Below are 22,876 nucleotides of genomic sequence, written 5' to 3'. Positions count from 1 at the left end.
AAGACAGTCTTAGTATATCTAATAGCTCAAGACTAGAGAAAATCCCAAAGAACATGATCAGTGGTATGAAATGTCTAAAGAACTTTTGGGTAGGTTGAAGTGCTACAAGGAAACTTCCAATAGGCAGTGGACCAGATCCCATTATAAGTCTTTTGCTCCCAAATTCGTTCTCAAGTTTAAGCTCTTTAAGGGAACTAGATTTGAGTTATCGCAATCTATCAAATAGAGCAATTCCTTGTGATCTTAGTTGCTTATCCTTACTTAGGGTTTTAAATTTGTCTGGGAACAATTTTACAAGGATAATAGAAAGTGCCTGGCAACTTTCAAATCTTGAATCACTAGATCTGAGTTATTGCAACCTATTGGATGGAGCGATCCCTGATGACCTTAGTTGCTTATCTTCACTTTGGTCTTTAAACCTTAGCGGGAACAAATTTATGAGAATACCAGATAGTGTTGCTCAACTTTCTTACCTTAGTAGACTATTTTCTTCCATATTTGTTTCAGCAACATTTACAGCAATTGCCTAAGTTGGAGGACTCTCTTCCTTTCCTTCCATATCAGCTTCAATGATGGGGGCTCAACATGTCTTGATTGGAATGTACTTCCTTTTTGAGAGGACACTTTTATGACTGAATTTTGTGTTGATTTTTATCCCCTTGAATGATAGTTGTCCTTTTCTTTTTTCTTTTTTTTTGAAATGTACCATACCCATTCATTGATAAAAATCGTGAGCCTAAAGCTCTTACAAATAGAGCAAAAAGCTCTAAAGTAAATCATAGCCGAAGTTAAAGATACAGTCATCAACAACAGTCCAAATCAACCATAACACAGCATCTACTAACCTATGACTAATCATCAGGTTTAAAAATCAAATCTGCATCAAACAAACACCATCTAATGCATAGGTAGCGCTTATTCCTCGGCCTTGAGAGCAAAACCCCCAAGCCGATACTTATTCCTCGGCCTTGAGAGCAAAATCCCCAAGCCGATACTCATCCTCCTCGACCCGAAGGCCAGGATAAAGTTCACATCCACAACCCAAGGGTTTGGACTAGTAATAACGGCCAGCAACCATGAGCAACAAAGCAGGAGAAGAGAGTCTTATTACAAGCAAAAAGAAAAAAACCATACAGGGAAATAAAAGGAATAGTAAAACAAATGCAGAAAAAGAAATGACAGAAAAAACAACAATATAGGGAAATAAATGTGAAAAACACACAAAGCGGGTCACGGCAGCTGGAGGAGGCCGATCGCGAGCTGGCCGGAGACCGCCGCGGAAGGTGGCACAAAAAGCTTGGCGCGGGAGGGGCGCGTGAAAAGACCTGACAGCGAGCGGTGAGCAGCGAAACGGGCGCGAAGGAGATCGGCGGCACACACAAACAAACAGGGAGGGGGAGAGTTTGAGTGAAAGCTCCTAAAAGCAGTACCCACTGAGAGAGAACACAAGCACAACATAACAGAAAACACCAAATACTGAAACAAGCCTAAAAACAAAAACCAGGAAGCAAAAAAGCAAAATCAAAGAACGAAAGCAAAGAAGCACAATCAGGGAGAAACGAAAACAAACCCAGCCGGATCGACGGAACCCTTGCAAAAGGTGGGATGGGCACGGCGGAACCGAGAAGCAAGGTGGTGGGCAGGCGTCGGGGGAAACCAGGTGGAGGACGGAGGATCAGTTGAAGGCAAGCCGATCCAGCACCCAAACCATTTCAACCCAAGCAAGAAACGCTGCAGATGGAGATGACGGGGAAGAAAGCGGGCGGGGGAATGGCAAGACCATAGGCAAAAAATGGAGAAAAAGCAGAAGGGAAAAGGAGAGGCGGGGAGGGAGAAGAGAGGGGGCACCGGGACTAGGGACATCAAGTAAAATACTAGTACCTGGAGCGGAGAGGTCGAGGGGAGGAGGGATGCAGGCAAAGGGCATCCCTCCTCCCCTGAGGCGGCGGCGGCGCTCTGGAGGGGGGGCTTAGGGTTTCACAGGGGTTTGGAGGGGAGGGGAGAGGAGAGTTGTGAAAGGAATTAATTAATTTCCTGATAGTTGTCCTTTTCATGTGGCCTAACAAAGCCAATGTCTCATTTTTCTTTTTCTTTTTTAGCATAACCTCCGACTCCAAGACGAACTTTGTATCCGTCAATATTGCTATTTCCATCTCTTTTAAACTCGTATACCCATTTGCAATATATTTGTCCAATTGTTGTCCCACTAAAAGGTGTGGAAAAACATCACAAGACGCATGCATGAGTAATTCTAAATTCCCATATCTCTAAGCTAATGTGATAGGGCCATTAAGGGTGGAACTAGGAATTTTTTTATTGGGGTCCGAACTTTTACACACATATATAATCTCTTTATGTGTGTGTTCGCGCATTTATGTAAAATTAAATTAGCTAAAAAAATCTAATAGTCAAAGTAAATATTCAAAATTTTAATATAAGCCATCACAAATACGTAATAATATAGACTAATGGCAAAATAAAATATACACAATTAATAGGGTCTAAGAAAAATGGGTAACTTTTTAGGAATGAGTATTATCTTAAGCGATTTCTTAGAAACAAACCCCAAACACAATCAGGTGTTAGTCGAATGCTGCAAAACAAATAACGAATTAGAAGAAAAAATTAACTAACATAATAAAAAAGAAGTTATCTAGTTTTTTTAATGAAAATTAAAGGTGTTGCATTTTAATTAGTACATCGGTTCAAAAAGGCACGCCTAGTTCTCACGCTGCCAAATAAATTTCACGCTTACCTCTTAAACACACTATTTTATTTCAGTATTATTATCTTTTGTTTGTCATTTTGTTTTTTATAGGTTTATTTTTTTGTAAAGTCTTAGTGTTGCTAGTTTCTATAAAAAGTTTCTATGTTTTTTTCTTTTTTTAGTTGCCTATTTGACAAGGAGCTACAATGTGTGGCAGGAGTTACGATTTGTGTTGGGGTAAGCCTTGCCGGGGCCCCTATTACAAGGGCATAATATATAAAAAAAAATTAAAAAAAAAAAAAAAAAAAAAGATTACAAAGGCTTTAAAAATCCTTGGGGTGCCATGGACCCCACAAGGCATGTTGTAGGTCCGCCCTGGCCTATCATTGATTTTTTTTTTTTTTCTTTTTTCTTTTAATAAAGGCTAATTCAAAAGCTAAAAAACACTGACACATTAACTTAGTGATATAAAAGTAAGATATGAGGTGAGTATGTAGCATTACTCAGCAGTCAACACGAAATGAAGGGTAGCACAACATCTCAACTTGCAAGTATTTTGGAGCATTGCATATGCGAAAAGTGTTTTCATTGGTTATGATTCACGCTCCAATCACGAGTTGTATAATCTAAGCTTGGGAAACATCATCGTTATAGAGATGAGTAATGCTATACACAATATGTTTATCTCATAAAGTTGATGCGACAATCTCAATCAACCTTTGAATTATTTTTTTTAATGAAATAGTTGTCAAATAAAAATGTAATTTCAAATAGTAAATTCGGCGAGAGAACGTAGAATTGGCGTGGCCAAGAAAACTATGACTTCTTCCCTCACTTCCAAGAAGAAGAGAAAGAGAATGAAGAGCAACAAGAGCCAAATAGTCCACATCCTTCTTTTCCATCATCCACCCGTGGAGATTCTTCATAACCACCCTGATAAGAAAAAAATCGAGTGAAAGGACACCAATGTGAGGAGCTTACAAGAAATCTGTGAGGTAACAGAGAATCAAAATGATCCCACTAGATCTTTTTTGTCTTTTTTCCAACTGTGATCCAACAAGCTTTAGAAGAATCAGTGCAGAAATATGTAAACAATTTCAAGTGAATAACAAAATACCAGCAGTTCTCGAGGATTCCTCTTGGGATTATTAAAAATATATAGCAACCCTCTCACCAAAACTTCCTCCCCATCAGAATTTCCCCAAGTCCTTGTCCTTTTGCACTTAGTAATTTACACAGACAAGACATTCACTGCAGATGCAAAGCTTTGGTATTAACAACACCAACAACCTTAAAGCTAATGGTCTCATCCCTTTTGGATATCCGAATATGCGTTTGAAAAAACTTCTAGGTGTTATACTAAGTTCACCATCACTTGTTCTCTCACTTCTTGTGTTCTCATGCTTCCATTTTAACACGATTATCTCAAAAACATTTATAGGCATTGAGCTCTGCAAAATTCAATTGTCCTCTTCAGATTTTTGTTCAGTTACCAATGATTTTCTCTTAAACCAGATTCATTTTTCTGAAACATAAGATTTTTTTTTAAACTAAATATCCAAGGAATGAAAAAGGGTAATGAAAAGATAGAAAAATTAATCTGTTTTCTTATCATCTTCCCATTTGACAAAAAGATAAGTCATTGCCATGGAAGCTCAGAGGGTGGTGGTGATCCAGGATGCATCAAGAGAAGTTAGTTCAAGCGCCATTGGGTGGGCACTGCATGGCTTGTCACTCAAGCCTGGAGATAAGCTCACCCTCCTTGCAGTCATTCATCAGGTTAAAACCCCTAGTACGTTATCTTTCATGAGAAGCAAAAGGCCATGTAAGCATTCCTGTCTTTATCTTCTGAAAGGAGCTGAGCAGCAAGGGAGAAACAAAATTCAGCAAAGAATTTTTTTAAGATAGTGTGCAGAATATATAACAAGTAAAATGAAGTTACTGATATTAGTTTGGTGGGTTTTCTTTGTTCTCTCTACTTACTGTTTTCTCTTCATAGTGGGATATGGAAGCAGAGTGGATTCCAGCTCAATGCTAGGAGCAAATGAGAGAGTTGTTGAGACAGAAGTTGCTTGGAAAACAAACGAGTATCAAAATAGCATCGAACTTGGTCAGATTTCTGAGCTGTATGAAGCCAAGCAGGTACTGTTAAAACAGCTGCTAAATTCTAAGTTTTGAACTTTTGAAATCACCATTATCATAAAAGGGAGCTAATGCGAATTTTTGCATCAAAATCTCAGGTTGAATTTGACATAGAGGTGACTGCAGGATCATCACCTAAGGCGGTGGCATTGAAAGCAGCCATAAATCTGAAGGCAACATGGGTGATACTTGATAGGTCAAGAACAAATCAAACCATGATGGGAATGAATAGTCTTGTTATGTTACAGTAGGAACATAAATCATGACAGCATCATGTGCATATACAAAGCCAAGATATAGCTGAATTTTGCACCACTCAAGCTCAGCCTACATAAACTTGGATACTTCATGTTTCACTCAAGCTAAACTAGCCTGGATTCTCTTTTCTAAAAGAGTAATAACTATAAAAAAATATAGTATCTAGCATTACTCTTTTTATCTTTTATCGAGTTGAGTTTATTTTTATCTAGGTTTAATGGTATATATCTTTACCTAGGTTTGGCGGTAGTTCGGTTCATTTAATTTTGTTATATTTATCGTTATCTTGAATTGTATTTCTCTTATAAATAATAAACTTTAGTATGAGAGAAAATAATATCAGCCCCCTATTTATTTTATTTTTTTGGATGAATGAAATTTTTTATAACACAGAGAATACAATATCCCTCCAACAAAAGACTGCTAAAACTCAAGCTGCTGACAAACAACTAACCTCCAACCTAGCAGCCGAAACAAAGATATACAGACAAATCTCAATCTTCTGAGATTTAGTCTAACACATCCATCAATACACATAAGCAATAAAACGACAATCCCACAAAAGAAACAACAAAAGAAACATCTATACAACCCAGCCAGTTGGAACTAGTGACTCATATTAGAACATCAGTGGTTGGCTAAGTAGACGGAGCGGAGCGAAGCGACTTTCACCTATTAGTATTTTAATCTAGTCCATAGGTCACCCTCTTTGTGACTCGAACCCCTTGACATGGTGGCTAGTTCTGATACCAAACAATTTTCAAAATACGTTTGTATAATTAGAGTTTTTCTATATATATATATATATATATATATATATATATATATATATGTTTTGTTGTAATCCTTAATCATTAATAGAAAAATACACCTGCACTCTCTGTGGATGTAGGCACATTGCCGAACCACGTTAAATCTATGTCTCGACTCTCTCTTAATCTCTCTCTTTTCGATTACATAATATTCATCATTGTTATGCACGGTAACAGCACAACCATACTTTAGAACTGTTCCCAAAGCAGCAAAAGGATAATGCCATCACTCCTCCAGTACTGCCCCATCAATTCTGCAGTAGCCAGATCAAAAGCAGACCCCCAAAAAAGAAACCAGCCAAAAATAACTGTAAGAATCCAGCATCAAACAAGCCATTTTATCAGCCCAGCACTCCATATCTTTAGCACCAAACTCTAGAGCCGGTTCCCCAAGTTTCACATCATTCCTATACCTCCAAATGCTATATATAGTAGAAGCCCAGGCTAAGTTGCATTAATAATGATATTGATCCAATTTCACATGTGATGCAGGAAGATGAAGAAAGATAGGGAATACTTCCTAGAGAAGCTTTCATGTGGAATATCAAGGATCAAGCGGAATAACAAAATCGAACAGCTAAGAGGACCAAAAGCAAAAGCAATAGATAAACACTCTGCAGAGATGATACGTAGCAGCCAAGTAATGTATGATGAAATGATGCCAGGATCTCCAGAAGAGGATGATCTTTTTAGCATAGAACTTTTTCCCAACTTGTATATTAAACCACTTTAAATACTATATTTAGCTCGGTTACTAAAAGTTCATAGTTAAAGATTTCTTTCAATCGTTTTGATGGACCTGAATGGAGAGGACACAAAACTGAATAAATTTTACACTAAACAAGTTCCACTTGAGGTTGGAAGACACCAAAGACAAAAGTTTAGGGTATGTTTGACACCATGGTATAAGGAATGAATATTACAGGTTGAGTAATGCTATTTAGTAGACTCTCATATGACTGTCATACAACTATGATGATGTGACAGTAAATATCAACCATTGATTTTTATTTTTACAAGTCCTTGTTGATCCAAAGGTTGAATTTATTGTCGCATCATCACAGTTGTATGATAGTCGTATGAGAGTTTACTAAATAACATTTTTCTTACCGGTAATACAAAAAGCTGAAATGAAATGACTATTCTTATTCATTTGTTTCGTGATTAAACAAGTACGAACAAATTTCCTAATTGGAATGGAATCATATTTCAATCAAATTTCTTAAAATACCCTTATAGAAATAACACAAAAATACACCCCATTCCTCTTGGTCGGTGCCGCCCCCAACCATTGCGGAGATTGTCAGACCACCCAATTTAGTGGTTGCAGCCACCAGATAAAACATGAGGTGTGGTCGTGACTAGCCCCAATGCTCCGGGTCATCAGGGGTGGTCGCAACCACCTCCGATGATGCTGGAGGTGGTGCGACCATTCCAAAAGATTTGAGAATGAAAATGATGAATGATATTTTAGGATATTATTTTTAATGCTGTTCCATTTTTGGGAAACATTTTCCTACTACTTTCAAATGAATATGTATTCTTTATTTTAGGAGAATAGCTGCTCCTAAAAAATAATTATTCATAATAATAGTGGCACATCCAAATAACAAAATATCTATTTCATTGCAAGTTTTGGTAAAATCCCATCTGAAAAAGAAAAAGAAATTAAAATTTTGTCAAAACGGTGTCGTTGGATCATAACTCAAGCAGCTTCAGCCACTCCCAGCAGGGTTTTGGGTTTTCGGGTTTCGCCTTAGTACGAAACATTCAGCAAAGAAAACGACGACGGAGAAGAAGCAACAGAATGTGGTATCTGTGCGCGTTCTACCACAGGCTGCTAGATTACCGGAAAACGGAGGTGGAGTCTCTGGCGGAGCTCTTCGGAGCACGCGGAGACGACAGGTCGTTGGAGTGGAGGCTTCCCGAGCAGCACCACCCGGACACGCCTTTCCATTTCGTCAATCTCCCTTCCGAGGCGGCCGCTCGCGACATCGCCAATCGAAGTACTCCACACAACACACCAGCTGTTTGTTTTCCTTTTTAAAGCGCTTTGAAACGCTTAGGCTGATAATCTTTTGGCTTGGTAATTTTGTAGGTATACTTGTGAAGGGAATCTATGAGCTTTGGGGAGAAGGGGGAAGCTATGAGGAGCTGGAGGAGTCTATTAGAAGCTATCCGGATGAGAGGAAGCAGCCATACTTGGAATCTGGAAGCACCTTCAAAATTACTGTTGATTGCTTCGGGAAGGTCATTAGCTTCCAAGAGCAAAATGACCGGATTAAGGGGCTTGCTTACATTCCTTTCAAGGTATGATCCTTTGTTAATTCGGATTTTCTACCTTTTATACATGTTACAATGATAATTAACTGATTTAATTCTCTATTTCCAATTAGCTTAAGTTTCTGAAACCAGTGCTAATTTATCAGTAAATATCTGCAATTGAAGTATTATCGATACTTATATATATATATATATATATATATATATATATAAAGAAGTATTATCCACAAGAATATGTTTTATTTTTTATTATTATTACTATTATTTTTTTATTTCTGCGCAACAACAGGGGAAGGGGGGAAGGGGTGCTCTACTTTATTCTTGCAGCTGAAATTGCATGGGCGTTAAGACCTTGAGTTGTATGCTTGATTTTGTGGGTTTTGATGGTAAACCATTTGAACTTGGATAGAAAGGCAGCCTCCAAATGACCCTCCTTTTCTAGAGAATAAGATTGGAACTAGCATATCTTTGTATCACATTTTTTTTCCTATGAGCTTTTAGGTGGCTGCTTGACTAGCGCAAAAAGTTGTAATATTTGGATGATGCCAGAAGTAATATATGTGAATGCTCTGTACATGGAAGGATTACCCGTGATGCCGTGATGTCTATCGGCTTTCTTCGTTGAAATTGATGGGATATGGACTTCAAAGTTCTGTCAGTTAACTGAGAGGGAGAAAGGGGGATTGAAGTTTCTGATATGGTATAGAAGTTTTAAAGTGCTAGTCTCTTTCTTTTCCCTTTTTTCCCCAAGCTTTTTAACTTAGAGCCTTTTTTTTTTTAATCTAAGTTCATTAGGGGATCTCATTATTTACTTATCAAAAAAAAAATTAGGGGATCTCATTATTGACAATATTCACTGATCAAAATAAAAAAAAAAAAAAAAAATTATTGACAATATTCTCTTAACTAAGAAAGCTGGAGTCAAGGGATTGACGGATTGTCATATTTCACAAAGAGCAATATTTAGAGCATATGGTGTTGAGGCTTTGAGTGGATAGTTCACAATTTTCACCTTGGATGCTAAGAATTGTGCATGGCTAGAGAGATTGGATGCAGAGGAAGAAGTGGTGGGGACACTCCTCATAAAATCTTCTTATACCATTCCCCATAAACCATGGTAAAACCATCGGAGGATGGAGTCTCCTCATATGATGTTTCTAAGAGAGCTTAAATGCTTCTTTTGTTGCACAGGAGCTTATAACGTTTTGATGCCAATTACCTTGATGGGTGCTTTTATAAACATTTTATCGTGTAAAGCACTAGCTAATAGGTTAAATAGGGTCCAAGAGAGGGTTGTTCGATGTTCTATCATAATGTCCTTGTTCCCCATGACAGTACTCATTTTCCTTGGAGGAGTATTTGGCGAAATAGGTTCTTTTGATGGTGGTGTTCTTTGCTTGGTTGGCTGCATTAAGGAAAATCCTCTCCATGGACAACCTTAAGAATAGGCATATCATTGTAGTTGATTGTTGCTGCATGTGTAAGAATATTGAGATTGCCAGTTCTCTTTGGAACACTATCTTCAACAGCATAGGGCTGATTTGGGTTATGCATATTTGAGTGGTAGACCTTTTCGCATACTGGAGAGGGCTAGTTGGTAGGCTTCAGTTTGATGCAGTATGGGAGATGATACTGTCTTGCCTTATGTGGTGTCTTTGGAGGGAAAGAAATGATAAGAACTTTGAGGACCATGAGCGAACATCGGTGGAATTAAAGGCTTTTTTCTTTAAGACACTTTACCATTGGGCTCCTGTCTTTGATTTAAATATTTCTATCTTTTAAGTTTTTCTAGATATTTTTTATTATTTTAGTTAGGTGTCTCTCTTGTAATAGTGCTGGCAAAACAGGTATCTGTCATAACTTGTTTACGACCCATTTATCTTATGCATTTTTTTTATAATAAGGTTCATTTAGGTGTCATAAAGAATAGTTACATGCATAGAATAAATAGGTACCTGTTTTGCCAGCCCTACTTGTATACATCATATGTACATGAGTTGTGTCTTTGCGCTTTTTATTTTTAATAAACTTGCGATTACTTATCCAAAAAAAAAAAAGGTTAAATAGGGTGATTAGCAAGATGGAGTCCCACTCCTAAAATGTATTTGTTGCAAGGAGACTAATCTAAGAGTTGATATAAAGCTTATAGCCAAGGTTTTGACAAATAAGTTGAAGAAGGTATTGGGAAATATTTCATTAGACCCCCAAAATGTATCAATTGAAGGGAGGAAAATTTTAGATATGGTTTTGATTGCTAATAAGTTTTTTTTTTTTTTTTTTGATAAGTAGCAATAAATGTCTTGATAGTTGGTTAAAATTGGCTACATAATTTTAGGGAAAAAAAGTCGACAGATAAAAAGAACTTTATGTACTTTAAAGTGTTTTGTATGAATATTTACTAGATGTGTATTAAGCATAATTTTGTTTATATATATATATATATATATATATATATATATATATATATAATTGAAATTTCATTAAAAATGAAGAGACACAACCCAAGTACTCAGGAAATATACAAGAGAAACACCTTATCAGATAAAGAAAAAAGATTAAGAAAATCATGATATCTAGTAATATAAAGACAATCATAGGCGGCTGTCTGGAAAAGACAATGAATAAAAATGAAAGAAGCAGCTTACTTACACAGGTAATGCCATAGTGGAATGCCGATTCAGTTAATGGATCACTAGTTGCACTTGGGTTCAATCCTTGAAGGAGAAAGGAAGAGAAAATTTATTTTGAGCAGAGGAAATTTCATGATGCTTCTTTTGTAACCTTACTCTTGTAATTCACATTGCTCAAACTCAGAGAATTTGATATTTATGTGGTCTTTTGTCATTGTTACTGTGTGCTGCAGGGTCGAGCTAATTTGAAAAATCCAGACCATAAGTTTTGGCTCATGGAAATTGATGACTATGGAGTCAATAATGGGCTTCCGCCAGTTTCCCAAAGGAGAATCTTTTTTGGTCGGGAGGTTGGTGGTGCTGATAGGAAGCTTTTGCCAACATATCAGTTAAAAAGCCGCACTTATCTTGGCCCGACAGCCATGGATGCAGAAATGGCTTTCTTAATGGCCAACCAAGCGTTAGCCACACGAGGAAAACTTGTCTATGACCCCTTTGTTGGCACCGGTAGCATTCTTATTGCTGCAGCTCACTTTGGAGCAATGACAATGGTTTGCATTTTTTTTTCTTTTTATTTGAATTGAGAATCTTTGTACACCTGATACTATTTCTTTGGAGGATTCATTTGAATTATTTGCGTAAATAACTTTCTTTTAGTATGAACTAACGTAAATTGTTCAGGGTGCAGACATTGACATTAGGGTAGTACGTGATGGGCGAGGCCCTGATTGTAATGTTTGGAGCAATTTTAAGCAGGTGAATGGGCTTTATAAGATTGAAATTTTTTGTTTGGAATATGTTTTCACATAAGTACATTCATAATAGTTTCCATTATCAGCAGCGGACAACTAAAAAAATAAAAAATAAATTTGTATTTTGAAACTCCCTGAAGTGATGAAAAAATCAATTACGAGGCTGTTTACTTTTTAGTCCTATAATTCTAGCCAATCCTATTCTTGGGATTTAAAAAATTACTAGGACTTTAGGGAATTTATGGTTTGTTGTCCCTTTGCTGCAGAAAAACTGCTTACAGCTGTAATTAATTCTTGTATTTTTGCAGTATGGGTTACCAATGCCAGTTGCTCTGTTGAGGGCAGATAATAACCTTCCTCCATGGCGTCCTGGATTGAAAGAGGTCATCTCTTTCAAAATTTCTTTTTCTTCTTGTACTTAAGACACTACTATGTTTGTTTTCTGTTATTAATTCATACATTTGTTCTTTCTGAAAGCCATCCTTGATCTATTTTTTTTTCGCTATGCTGTTATAAGTTTTGAATTGTTCTATTGTTATTGTTATCCCTTTTCCTTCTATTATTATTATTTAAATATCCACTTGACTGAAAAATATGAGCATGCTACAACAATAGAAGGACATTATCCAAGGGCATCATCAACCTTGTAGTTACCTTATTTATTATTTCTGTTGTTGTCAAGACAAAGATAAGAACCTCCTTTAGTAAGCAGGCTTGTGCTTCAAAAAGGTTCACATAAAACAAAAATGGTTGGGCCTTTTTCCCTGTAGTTTCCAGTTTTCCTCTTGTATCTGTTTATTTTGACTTTATTCTTTCTTTGTTTGATGCATCATCTGCTAGAGTACAATGGAATTGACCTTTTTATCTAGGAAACACTAGCATGGATATAGGATACAGACAACTATTCAGACACCAATTAATTGGAGTTGGCTAAATGAATAACTATGACGAAAAAAAAGAGAACTGGTAGTGTTGTCAAGAATTTGAAAGTGAAAAACATTTGTTTATAACTTTTGCAGTGAGAAATTCATAAAATTTGTAGTTTCAACCAGGAGATGAGCATGTTTTGAATTGCCCACTGATCTAGTGGTTGAGGAATGTCAATGACCAGTGAAACACATGTTCTGATTGAATGTGTATCAAATTGTATGCATTTGTGCACCGATGTATGCATTGGAATATGTTGCTGTTGTTATTGCTGATGGTTTTTCAGCTTCTGAGATGAAAAAACTCGAGGTTCTTTGTTTTTTACAAACGTTCATTTTCCTGCATTTATACCGGGTTGATAGCTTTCTCTTTCAATTATTGCTTCTTAGCGTGATTTTACATTCTACAAGGAATCCCTTTCACCGTCATTTTGATTTTCCATTTAGTTTGCCACATCCTCTATGCTGATTCATATGTTTTTGCTTTTAGGTATTCGATGCAATAATCTGTGACCCCCCTTACGGAGTTCGTGCTGGTGGACGTAAATCTGGTGGCCGGAAGTTGCTGAAGGGGACTGTGGACCCTTATACAGTTCCCGACGACAAGAGGACAGACCATATACCATCCACTGCATCTTACTGCTTAGCTGAGTGCGTCCATGATTTGCTCGACCTTGCTGCTAAGATGCTTCGAATGGGTGGCAGGCTTGTTTTCTTTTACCCTGTATTAAGAGATGATGATCATGTAGAAAACCATTTCCCAGAGCATCCATGTTTCAAACTCATTGCTACTTCTGAGCAGATACTAAGCTCACGATACAGCCGCGTATTACTTACCATGGTGAAGATAAGTAGCTACACACAGGAAATTGCAGAGACAGCTCGGTTACAACATATAGAGTTCAGGGAGAACCATCTCAAGTGGTTAGAAGATGGTAATCTTCATTCTGCACTTTTCAGTCCCACCGCCGATCCTCAGTCAACTGCCGGCAATGATTCTAAATCAAGTTTAGAAGCAAAGCCAAAATATAGGGGAAAATACGTTTAGGCTTGAAATGTGGCTGCTTTTATAGGCTGTTTAGTTTGGGCAATTATGCCTCTAGGGTTACATTTTTGTGGCTATCCATGTATCCCTCATAGAGCGGAGAGAGAGAGAGAGAGAGAGAGAGAGAGAGAGAACTGTTCAAGGATCAGTTGGAGCTAGTATTGAATGCCTTGTTGTTTTTCCTCCTTTTATGTTTATTTACCTTTTACCATGATAATTAGATCCAATATGACGCACTTCTGCTTGTTTTTAAATTTTAAAATTCAGCTAATCGACAGCTTCTTATTTCTATAAAAAAAATTACAACACCTATATTGTAGTTTTTTAAGAGTTCAGATTGAATTTTACTCTCCTTCTCATGGAACACTTGAAATTTAATTGGACCCTTGAAAAAACTACAGGTGCTGTAAAAAAAACTACACCACCACTTAACCCTCATCCACATGATAAAACTAGGAGGGGTAATTTGTGTTTGGGTGTCGGTTTTGGTAGTGTTGAGGCATGAGTATAAGATTATATAGGTCAATTTTAACTCAACTCATATAATTAAACGAGTCATACCCTTTTAACCTTGACTCTCTAATTTTGTATTGGGTTTGTTGGTCATCTAAAAAATTAACAGCCTTAAATATCATGTGTTGGGTTTGAGTCATATCGAGTCATATGTATAAGACTATATAAGTTAACCTCAATTCAACCCATTTAATTAAACGAGTCAAAACCCTCAACCCTAACCTGTTAATTTCAAGTTGAATTCGTGAGTCATATTAAAAATTGTCAGCCCTAAATAAAATTTCATGGGTTCTCAACTATTCCGTTATTTGGTCAGCAAAAGCACATTTGTGACTAAAATCTTCCTTCCCCAACGTTTTCTTTTTGGATAAAAAAAAAAAAAAAAAGGATATCAATGCAAATTAGCAGTGAGATTCAAACTCAAAAAATTGAACGAAAATAATGAGCTCATGATCTATTACTTGTGTTCCTCCTGCGGCAGTTCTTCCTCCACCCTCTCTTTCTTGTCCCTTCAGTCCATTTATTTGTTGAATTTTTTTTTTTTTCTTGATTTTAAAAGCCACATCACAATTGAGAAGACACCAGGAGAACACTAGAAGAACACATAGTATTTTTCCTATTTTTTATAAGAGGTTTTTGATTGAGTATAGGATTTACACATAAAAAAAGATAGTAAGAAATAATGTCTCCATGGTAAATCTAAACAAAATATTGAGCGAATACATTCAAAAACTATGGGAAATATTATCTAGATCGAATTCTGGAGTTTTAAGGATTTGAAAAACTAAATTTCAAATCTTTAGATAAGATTCTCTGATAAAATTTGTTAGGGAGAAAGAAATTATTTGGAAAAATTACACAAAAATTCTGTATTTTCTCCATGCCAAACACATGGGACTGTGTATAAATAAGAGAGCTTTCACATCATTCTATTAAAAGAAAATCATTTTAAAAAAAAACATTTAATACTAGTTTCCAACATTCATAAAGTGCATTTTCTCCTTTTTTGTCTTTTTTCTTTTTTTTTTTTTTTTTTTTTTTTTTTTTTTTTGAATGGAAGAACAATTAGTGTAAGTTTGCATAGGATATGGTATATTTGAAACCTAATTAGTTACCCGATTTAAAAATTTAAGGAGAAACGATCAACTCTTTTTTTAATCAACTATTGAATCTGTAGAACGCACAAAAAATGTATATATAATATAACAAGTTTCTTTAAGAATTGATTTGTTTGAGCAGCGGAAACGAATAGAGACCAATAAAATTAAAACTGAGACTTTTAGTTGTTACTTATAGGACTCTTAGATTGACACAAAAATTGAAAGTTTTGTGGTCAATACTTGTTCTTGCAAATGAGTCAAACTTCTCTTTAATAAGCTATTTATTAGACTGCTATACGATTTTCATACAATTATAATAGCGTGCAGTAAATGCAATCCTTGATTTGTTTTATTTTTTACAAGTGCTAATCGAAGGGTTGAGTTTCAGTGTTACAGCGTCAAGTTACATGTATGGCAGTTGTATAATACTATATTAAATTAAATTGCTCCCATCTCTATGATTTAGCAAAGAAAAACTATTTACCTTATTACATTTTATGTAAAGAAGGGAAATTTAAGTGCACATTACTCCTTGCTAAGCTATATGAATGATGTAGCAAAAGAAAGTTATTATTAATTAATTATGGCATTTTATGAAGGGTGAAAATTTTATCTATATTGATCTAAGAATTTCGATAGGCAAGGTGGAAAAATAAAAAATAATAAAATAATAATAAATAAATAAATAAAAGAAGAAGAAGTATATATGTAAATAGCTTTAAATGTTATTATTGCGGGTGCCGGAAAAAAATGGCATACCTTATGGAAACAGAAGCCCAAGAGCTCTGGCAGAGCAATAGAAATCTATTATATATACTTTTGGAAATTCAATGAAGACCATCTTATTTGCACATATTTTCCCACAGATTCTCTTCACAAACCAATCTTCTTCTCTTACCACTATCTCCTTCTTCCAACTTCAAACCTTTTTCCAATCTCTTTCTTTTGAGTTCTTTTGAGAATCCCAACTTATTTTATTTTATTTTTTTCGGTGGAAGAGGTGTTTGAAGAAGATTATCACGTACCCTTTGAAGAGATGGAGAATGTGAAGGGGTTGGATTGTGGGGAAGATGGAAAGCCAAAGGGTGGTATAAGGGAAAGAGATCATCAGGATATACGTGTGTGCGACCTTTGTGGGAAAACATTTGTCGGCGGAAAGGCTTTGGGAGGCCACAGAAGATCTCACTTTCAGGCTAAGAAAGTTGCAGGGCCTACCATAAAGAACAAAAAACAACATGTCACCAAGATGGAATGCTGTATATGTAACAAGGATTTCCCTTCCATGAATTCTTTGTTTGGGCACATGAGAGCTCACCCAGATAGAGATTGGAGGGGAATTCAACCTCCCCTGCACTCTCCCCACAGAAAAAGCTCTGTGGTTGATGCTGACAATGGTGTGCAATTGACACGTTCTGATCCGCTGAAGTCTGTTTCTAGCTGGTCTAAGACGGAGAGGCGGCGGCGGAAGAGTACCGGAGCTGTTGCGGCCGCTGAGATTCTCGTTTTAATGGCTAATGGAGAGCATGAGCAGCAGGCAGGTAAAAGGAAGATGAGCAAGAAGAAAGCCAAGTGTTGGATGGAGAAGTTGAGAGATTCTGAAACTGAAGAAATTGGCTTGATTGATGATAAAAATATGCAGAAAGCCGCGGCTGAAGCTTATAAATGCAGCACTTGTGATAGATCCTTTGGGACTTTCCAAGGCTTGGGAGGTCACAGATCCATCCACAACAAAGACAACAAGAAGAACAGAGAATTAGAAGAAACAAATGCTGTTGCAGCATTTGCAGATACCTTCAGAATTGATGATGATGAGGGTAAAGAAAGCAATAAGACACCAGGAGGAGAAGTAAGAAGAATGGATTTTGATCTCAATCAACCTTATGATATGGAAGATGAAGGTATAGATTGAGTCTCCCTTCCTTCAATCAGGCCTGATAGAAAATTCTCTGTTCATGCATATATCTTCCTGCAGCTAGCTATAGCATGTACAATTTCTTTGAATTTTTTGTGTCTTTTTTTTTTTTTCTTGGGTTTTAGTTGTGGCTACTTCTTAAACCCTTTGCTCAATTCAATTCCTAGATGAGTTTGCTTATTTAACTGGAATTTGATTAGATTCAGGAGTTAAATTTAATTCTCATATCTAATTATGTCTCTCCCCTGTTCTTGGATTCTAGTTGTTGCTTCTCCTTAAACCCTTTTGGCCAATTCATATTTGGAGCCTGTGTGTTTTTGTGATCACTTTTTATGCATCTTCTTAAACCCTTTTGGTCAATTCGTATCATTTAGGAATTACTTTCTTGGATTTCTGCTTCTTATTTGGAATTCAATTATATATATATATATAAAATACCCAAGTGAGCATAAAATAATGAAGATGTTAGGAGGCCACATTTTGTTACCTGGTCAAATTATTTTATGATGATCAAGTCATTGATGTTGAGAAGGGGAAGCAGATCATATTTTCTTTTCTTTGATTCTTAATTAATTAGGTGGAGATATTAGATGCTCATGCTAATTGGTTCCAAAAGGAGGGGAAAGGAAAGATTCAAAGTACTAGCTAATGTGACCTTAGCTCACATAATTGTGCTCTTGTAATTGCATTTCAAGGCAAATTCCCACCACCTATATATGCAGGTATTGCTTTGTATTTAGAGAAATGCTACACACACTTTTACGGTAAAACTCTCACATTCACGCTCCTTAACGTGACTTTTAAAATCACTATTGAATTTTGATATAATATAAATTTTAAAAGTTACATCAAAGAATGTGAAAATGAGCGTGTATAGCATAATCATCCAACCAATGAATAAGTAAAGAAGTAAAAGAAAGATACTACATATTTCACTTGGAGATATGCTATTTAGCGTTCTCAGTTGAAGTGACATGCTCAATCAACCCTTATAACAATCTTAATTAAAAAACACAAGAAAAATAAAATAAAAGTCAACGATGAATTGAGCATGCCACGTCTAGGGGTGTCAATGCGGGCGGTTTCTAACCGCTTAACCGCTTAACTGTATTAACCGCTAACCGGTTAACCGCTATAACCACCTAGCGGTTAGTGGTTATTGGGTTTACTAACCGTAACCGTTAATCGTCTTTTTATATAATATATTTTTATAATTATAATTATAAAAATATTTATACAATTAAATCACAATTTTTTTAAAAAATAATTAAATCACAATTTAAGTATTAATATATTATCACTATAATTTATATGATTATATCATATAATCACTTAATCATTAAATCACAATTTTTTTAAAAAATAATTAAATCACAATTTAAGTATTAATATATTATCACTATAATTTATATGATTATATCACATAATCAATTGATCATTAAATCATTTGATTATATAATAACAAATTATACATATATAATATGACATAACTCATAAGTATACAAATTCATACTAATACAACAATTAAATATTTAGAGACTTATTTCCAATTATGCTATAAACTTATAAGTCTATATATGTTATAAGTCTATACAAGTCTACATATGCATATGAATAATATAAATGTATAATATCAATACTTAATCATAAATGATGATATAATTCGTATAATATCAAATTAAGTAATTGACATTGGATTAAACAATGACTAATGTGTTACTTATAAACACAATTTAAGTATTAATGTATTATCATTATATGTTGTGATAGTTGTCTGAATTCTGAACTTTTTTTTATATGTTGTGTTGAATTTTTTTAATTTTTTTTTTATGTTGTTTTTTTTAAAAAAAAAAAAAAAAAAAAAAAAAAAAAAAAAGGTTAACCGGTTATGATTTAATATTTAAGGAAATTTTTTTAAAGTACAAGTAAATGTAAACTTTGGGTCAAATATTTTTGATTTTTCAAGATGGACTCTTTTTATAGCAATTGGACCCAAGAAGACACTAAAAAAAAAAAAAAAGCTCAAAAAAGAAGCCCAAAAAGTCCTGAAAAGCCCTAAAGAAAGCCCAAAAAGGTCCAAGAAAAAGCTCAATTTTGAAAAAGCGGTTAGCGGGCAGTTATCTATTTTACTAACCGCTAACCGTTAACCACTAGGCAGTTAGCAGTTAGCGGTTGCGGTTAACCGCTAAGACGATTACGGTTAGCAGTTAGCACGTCAATTAAAAATGCAGAAAAAGTGCTAAATAACATTCCTCCTTCACCTGTAATTAGAGACTAGAGTAGTCATTTGGGTTGAAAAGAATTCCTAGAGGAAATGTCACCCTTTTATTATGAAAGGAGTCAGTCTAGCTTCAATCGTGTGACGTATGAACTCAATTGTCCCTTAATGGGCAAAAGATAAGTAGATATATAAATAAATGTAAATAAATTGCATTTGGTTGATGGGGGAAAAAAAATGGAAGAAAAAAAGTCAATATTTGTTATTAATAAGTAAAATTTTTTATTTTTTATAATTGAGTAAAATGCAAAATTAGTCCTTGTGATTTACCTAATTTACAATTAACTCCCTATGGTGTCAAAATGAACTCAAAAGTTCCTGAGATATGCCAAAAATATAATTTAGTCTCTACCATCAAATTCCGTCCACTAATTTAACAAATTCTCTTAGTATGAAACTAACTTAAATATGACAAGTATCACAATTATATTGACTTTAATGTTTTATGATATTAGAATCTATTAAGTCAGTGAATGGAATTTGACTCTAGGAACTAAATCATTTTTTTAGCATACTTCAGGAACCTTTAAGTTCATTTTGATATCACAATGAGTTAATTGTAAATCAGGTAAACCAAAAGGATTGAATCTACATTTTTCTCTTTATTTTTATTTTATTTTTTCTAATACATTTTTCTCTTTATAATTAGCTACAAAACAAGCTTTAATTATCTGAAAAGCAAAACGTAGTAAGCATTTAAGGAGTTTATTTTGATACCATGGGGAGTTAATTGTAAATTAGGTAAACCACAAGGACTAATTTTGCATTTATCCCATAAAAAAATCCAAAAAAAAAAAAAAAAGGCTTTGATTTTATTATTTATTTATTTATTTATTTTTACAAATGCCGATTAAATAGCTGATTTTCATTATTACATCATCAAGTTGTATGGCAATCGTATATTAATCTATCAAATAGCATTACTCATATTTGAAAATGAAGTCTCAGCCAAAAAAGAAAAAGAAATGCTATTTAGTAGACTGCTATATGACTACTATACAACTGAGATGATATGATAGTGAAAATCAACCATTGAATTTTTTTTTTTTTTTTTTTTTTTTACAAATTTCTTACCGATCTAAAAGCTATTTTTTATTGCTAAATTATCTCTATTGTCTAATAATTATATAACAATCTATTAAATAGCATTACCGAAAAAATGGTGCCTTAGCCAATGGAAATCTGTTACATATACTCTTGGAAATTTAATGAAGACTGACTTATTTGCACATATTTTCTCTCTTTTCTTTCTTCCTTTTAACCAACTTTTCCAATCTCTTTCTTTTCAGTTCTTTCCAAGAACACCAACTGTTGCAATCTGTTTTCTTGTGCTCCTTTTCTTTCTTTTCCTGATGGATACTGATGAACAGGAAGAGGTGTTTGAAGAAGATGAGAAAAAGAATGTGAATGAGTTGGCTTCATCAGCAAGGTTGGATTGTGGCGACGACAATGGAAAGCTAAAAGCCATTACAAGAGATACTGATGAACAGGAAGAGGTGTTTGAAGAAGATCAGAAAAAGAATGTGAATGGGTTGGCTTCAGCAGCAAGGTTGGATTGTGGCGACGACGACAATGGAAAGCTAAAAGCCATTACAAGAGATACTGATGAACAGGAAGAGGTGTTTGAAGAAGATGAGAAAAAGAATGTGAATGAGTTGGCTTCATCAGCAAGGTTGGATTGTGGCGACGACAATGGAAAGCTAAAAGCCATTACAAGAGATACTGATGAACAGGAAGAGGTGTTTGAAGAAGATCAGAAAAAGAATGTGAATGGGTTGGCTTCATCAGCAAGGTTGGATTGTGGCGACGACGACAATGGAAAGCTAAAAGCCATTACAAGAGATACTGATGAACAGAAAGAGGTGTTTGAAGAAGATGAGAAAAAAAATGTGAATGGGTTGGCTTCATCAGCAAGGTTGGATTGTGGCGACGAGGAGAATGGAAAGCTAAAAGCCATTACAAGAGATACTGATGAACAGGAAGAGGTGTTTGAAGAAGATGAGAAAAAGAATGTGAATGAGTTGGCTTCATCAGCAAGGTTGGATTGTGGCGACGACGACAATGGAAAGCTAAAAGCCATTACAAGAGATTCTGTGGGTGATGATAACAATAGTTCTTCAGAGTTGTCATGTGCAAAATCCGACGCTGAATGTTTGAAGAATGTTTCTTTTAACTGGTCTGAGACTGGGAAGAGAGGGCGGAAAGCTACTGGTGCAGTTGAGGGTGCAGAGAATCTGATGTTTATTTCTAGTCAATCTGTGATTGACGGCAAGGATCAAAGATTTGATGCTTCAGAAGCAGAGAAACAGAGCCTGAATGATGAGCAGCTTCAAGTTGGTAGAGGAGGTTCTTCTTCCTTGAGGTTGGGAATCAAAAGTACTGATGAGGTCCCTACAGAAGAACATGATGATGAGCAGAAGATGAAAAAGAAGAAATTAAGCCGCAACCAAGATTTGGATGGAGATTTTGAGTAGTGATTCTGAAGAAACTGATGAGGAAGTTGGGTTGATCCATGATAAAAATGATGGGAAATGGGCTGCAAGATCCATCCACAAGAACAGACAATCAGAAGCAACAATTATTATTGTGATAGCATCATCCCCAGGAGAAGCCAGCCAGACAGGTCCAACAACAATGAATTTTGATCTCAATCAACTTAATTATGATATGGAAGATGAAGGTATTATATTAGACTCTACAATGTCTACCTATCCCTTCTTTCTTGGAACTTCTGATTGGATTGAAGAGCTAATTTCTAAAAACTTTTGATTCTCTCTTGTTCTTGGATATTAGTTGTTGCTCCTTCTTATAAACCCTTTTGGTCAATTCGTACTTGGAACCTTCTCTTTCTTTACATCCAATGAGCTGTAATTCTTTCTTTACAATGAAGATGCTACCAAGCAACATTTTGTTACCTAGTCAACTCAGTTTGAGATAGCTTTGACATTTCTTGCTCTTTCTGCCTTTTTTTTTACAATTTACTCCCCTCCTCAAGTTGGATTGTTTTTTTTTTATCTTGTCTCCAATGTTTAAGAAGTGACAATTAACTCTCCTAAAGTTTCAAGCGTTAGCTAGTTTGTCCATCCATTAGCTTTCTTCACCTTTCATGACGAAAAATGACTCAAGCTTTTTGGGGTGAAGTCCCCAAAATGCTCATGTATAGCGTTAACAAAAAATCCAAAGACAAACATGGGTGACTAGGCCATGCCCTTATTTTATTTATTTATTTTTACAAGAGTTGATTAAAGGACATATAGCAATCATATACCATTGATTTTTTCTAACATTACTCATATTAGAAGTTTCAGCCAAAAAAACAAAAAAAATATACAATTTAGTAGCCTACTATACATACAACTAGCAGAGATAATATAACATTGAAAATCAACTATTGATTTTTCTTTTTACAAGAAATAACTATTGATTTTTCTTTTTACAAATTTCTTGCTAATCTAAAAACTGATTTTTACAGCCACGTCATCTCAATTGTATAGTAATCATATATCAGTATATTAAAT

The 22,876-nt window shown here is 35.2% G+C and overlaps 2 protein-coding genes and 1 pseudogene across 2 annotated transcripts; all 3 read left to right on the top strand.

Annotated features, from left to right (window-relative positions):
- The first annotated feature begins 2 nt into the window (after positions 1-2).
- Positions 3-530, top strand: LOC148584060 (uncharacterized; annotated as a pseudogene).
- Positions 531-4,354: 3,824 nt separating this feature from the next.
- Positions 4,355-6,652, top strand: LOC132162847 (uncharacterized). The gene is made up of 4 exons (XM_059573066.2): positions 4,355-4,532; positions 4,707-4,849; positions 4,948-5,045; positions 6,412-6,652. The coding sequence occupies exons 1-4, from the start codon at positions 4,355-4,357 to the stop codon at positions 6,650-6,652; spliced, it is 660 nt and encodes a 219-aa protein (XP_059429049.2).
- A 997-nt stretch (positions 6,653-7,649) lies between these two features.
- Positions 7,650-13,793, top strand: TRM11 (tRNA modification 11 protein). The gene is made up of 6 exons (XM_059573991.2): positions 7,650-7,925; positions 8,018-8,229; positions 11,066-11,383; positions 11,514-11,588; positions 11,893-11,967; positions 13,001-13,793. The coding sequence occupies exons 1-6, from the start codon at positions 7,727-7,729 to the stop codon at positions 13,556-13,558; spliced, it is 1,437 nt and encodes a 478-aa protein (XP_059429974.2). The 5' UTR covers positions 7,650-7,726; the 3' UTR covers positions 13,559-13,793.
- The last annotated feature ends 9,083 nt before the right edge of the window (positions 13,794-22,876 follow it).

The sequence above is a fragment of the Corylus avellana genome, chromosome 8, assembly GCF_965113065.1.
Source record: "Corylus avellana chromosome 8, dhCorAvel1.hap1.2, whole genome shotgun sequence".
Classification (NCBI taxonomy): domain Eukaryota; kingdom Viridiplantae; phylum Streptophyta; class Magnoliopsida; order Fagales; family Betulaceae; genus Corylus; species Corylus avellana.
This window is presented reverse-complemented; position numbering and strand designations above follow the sequence as displayed.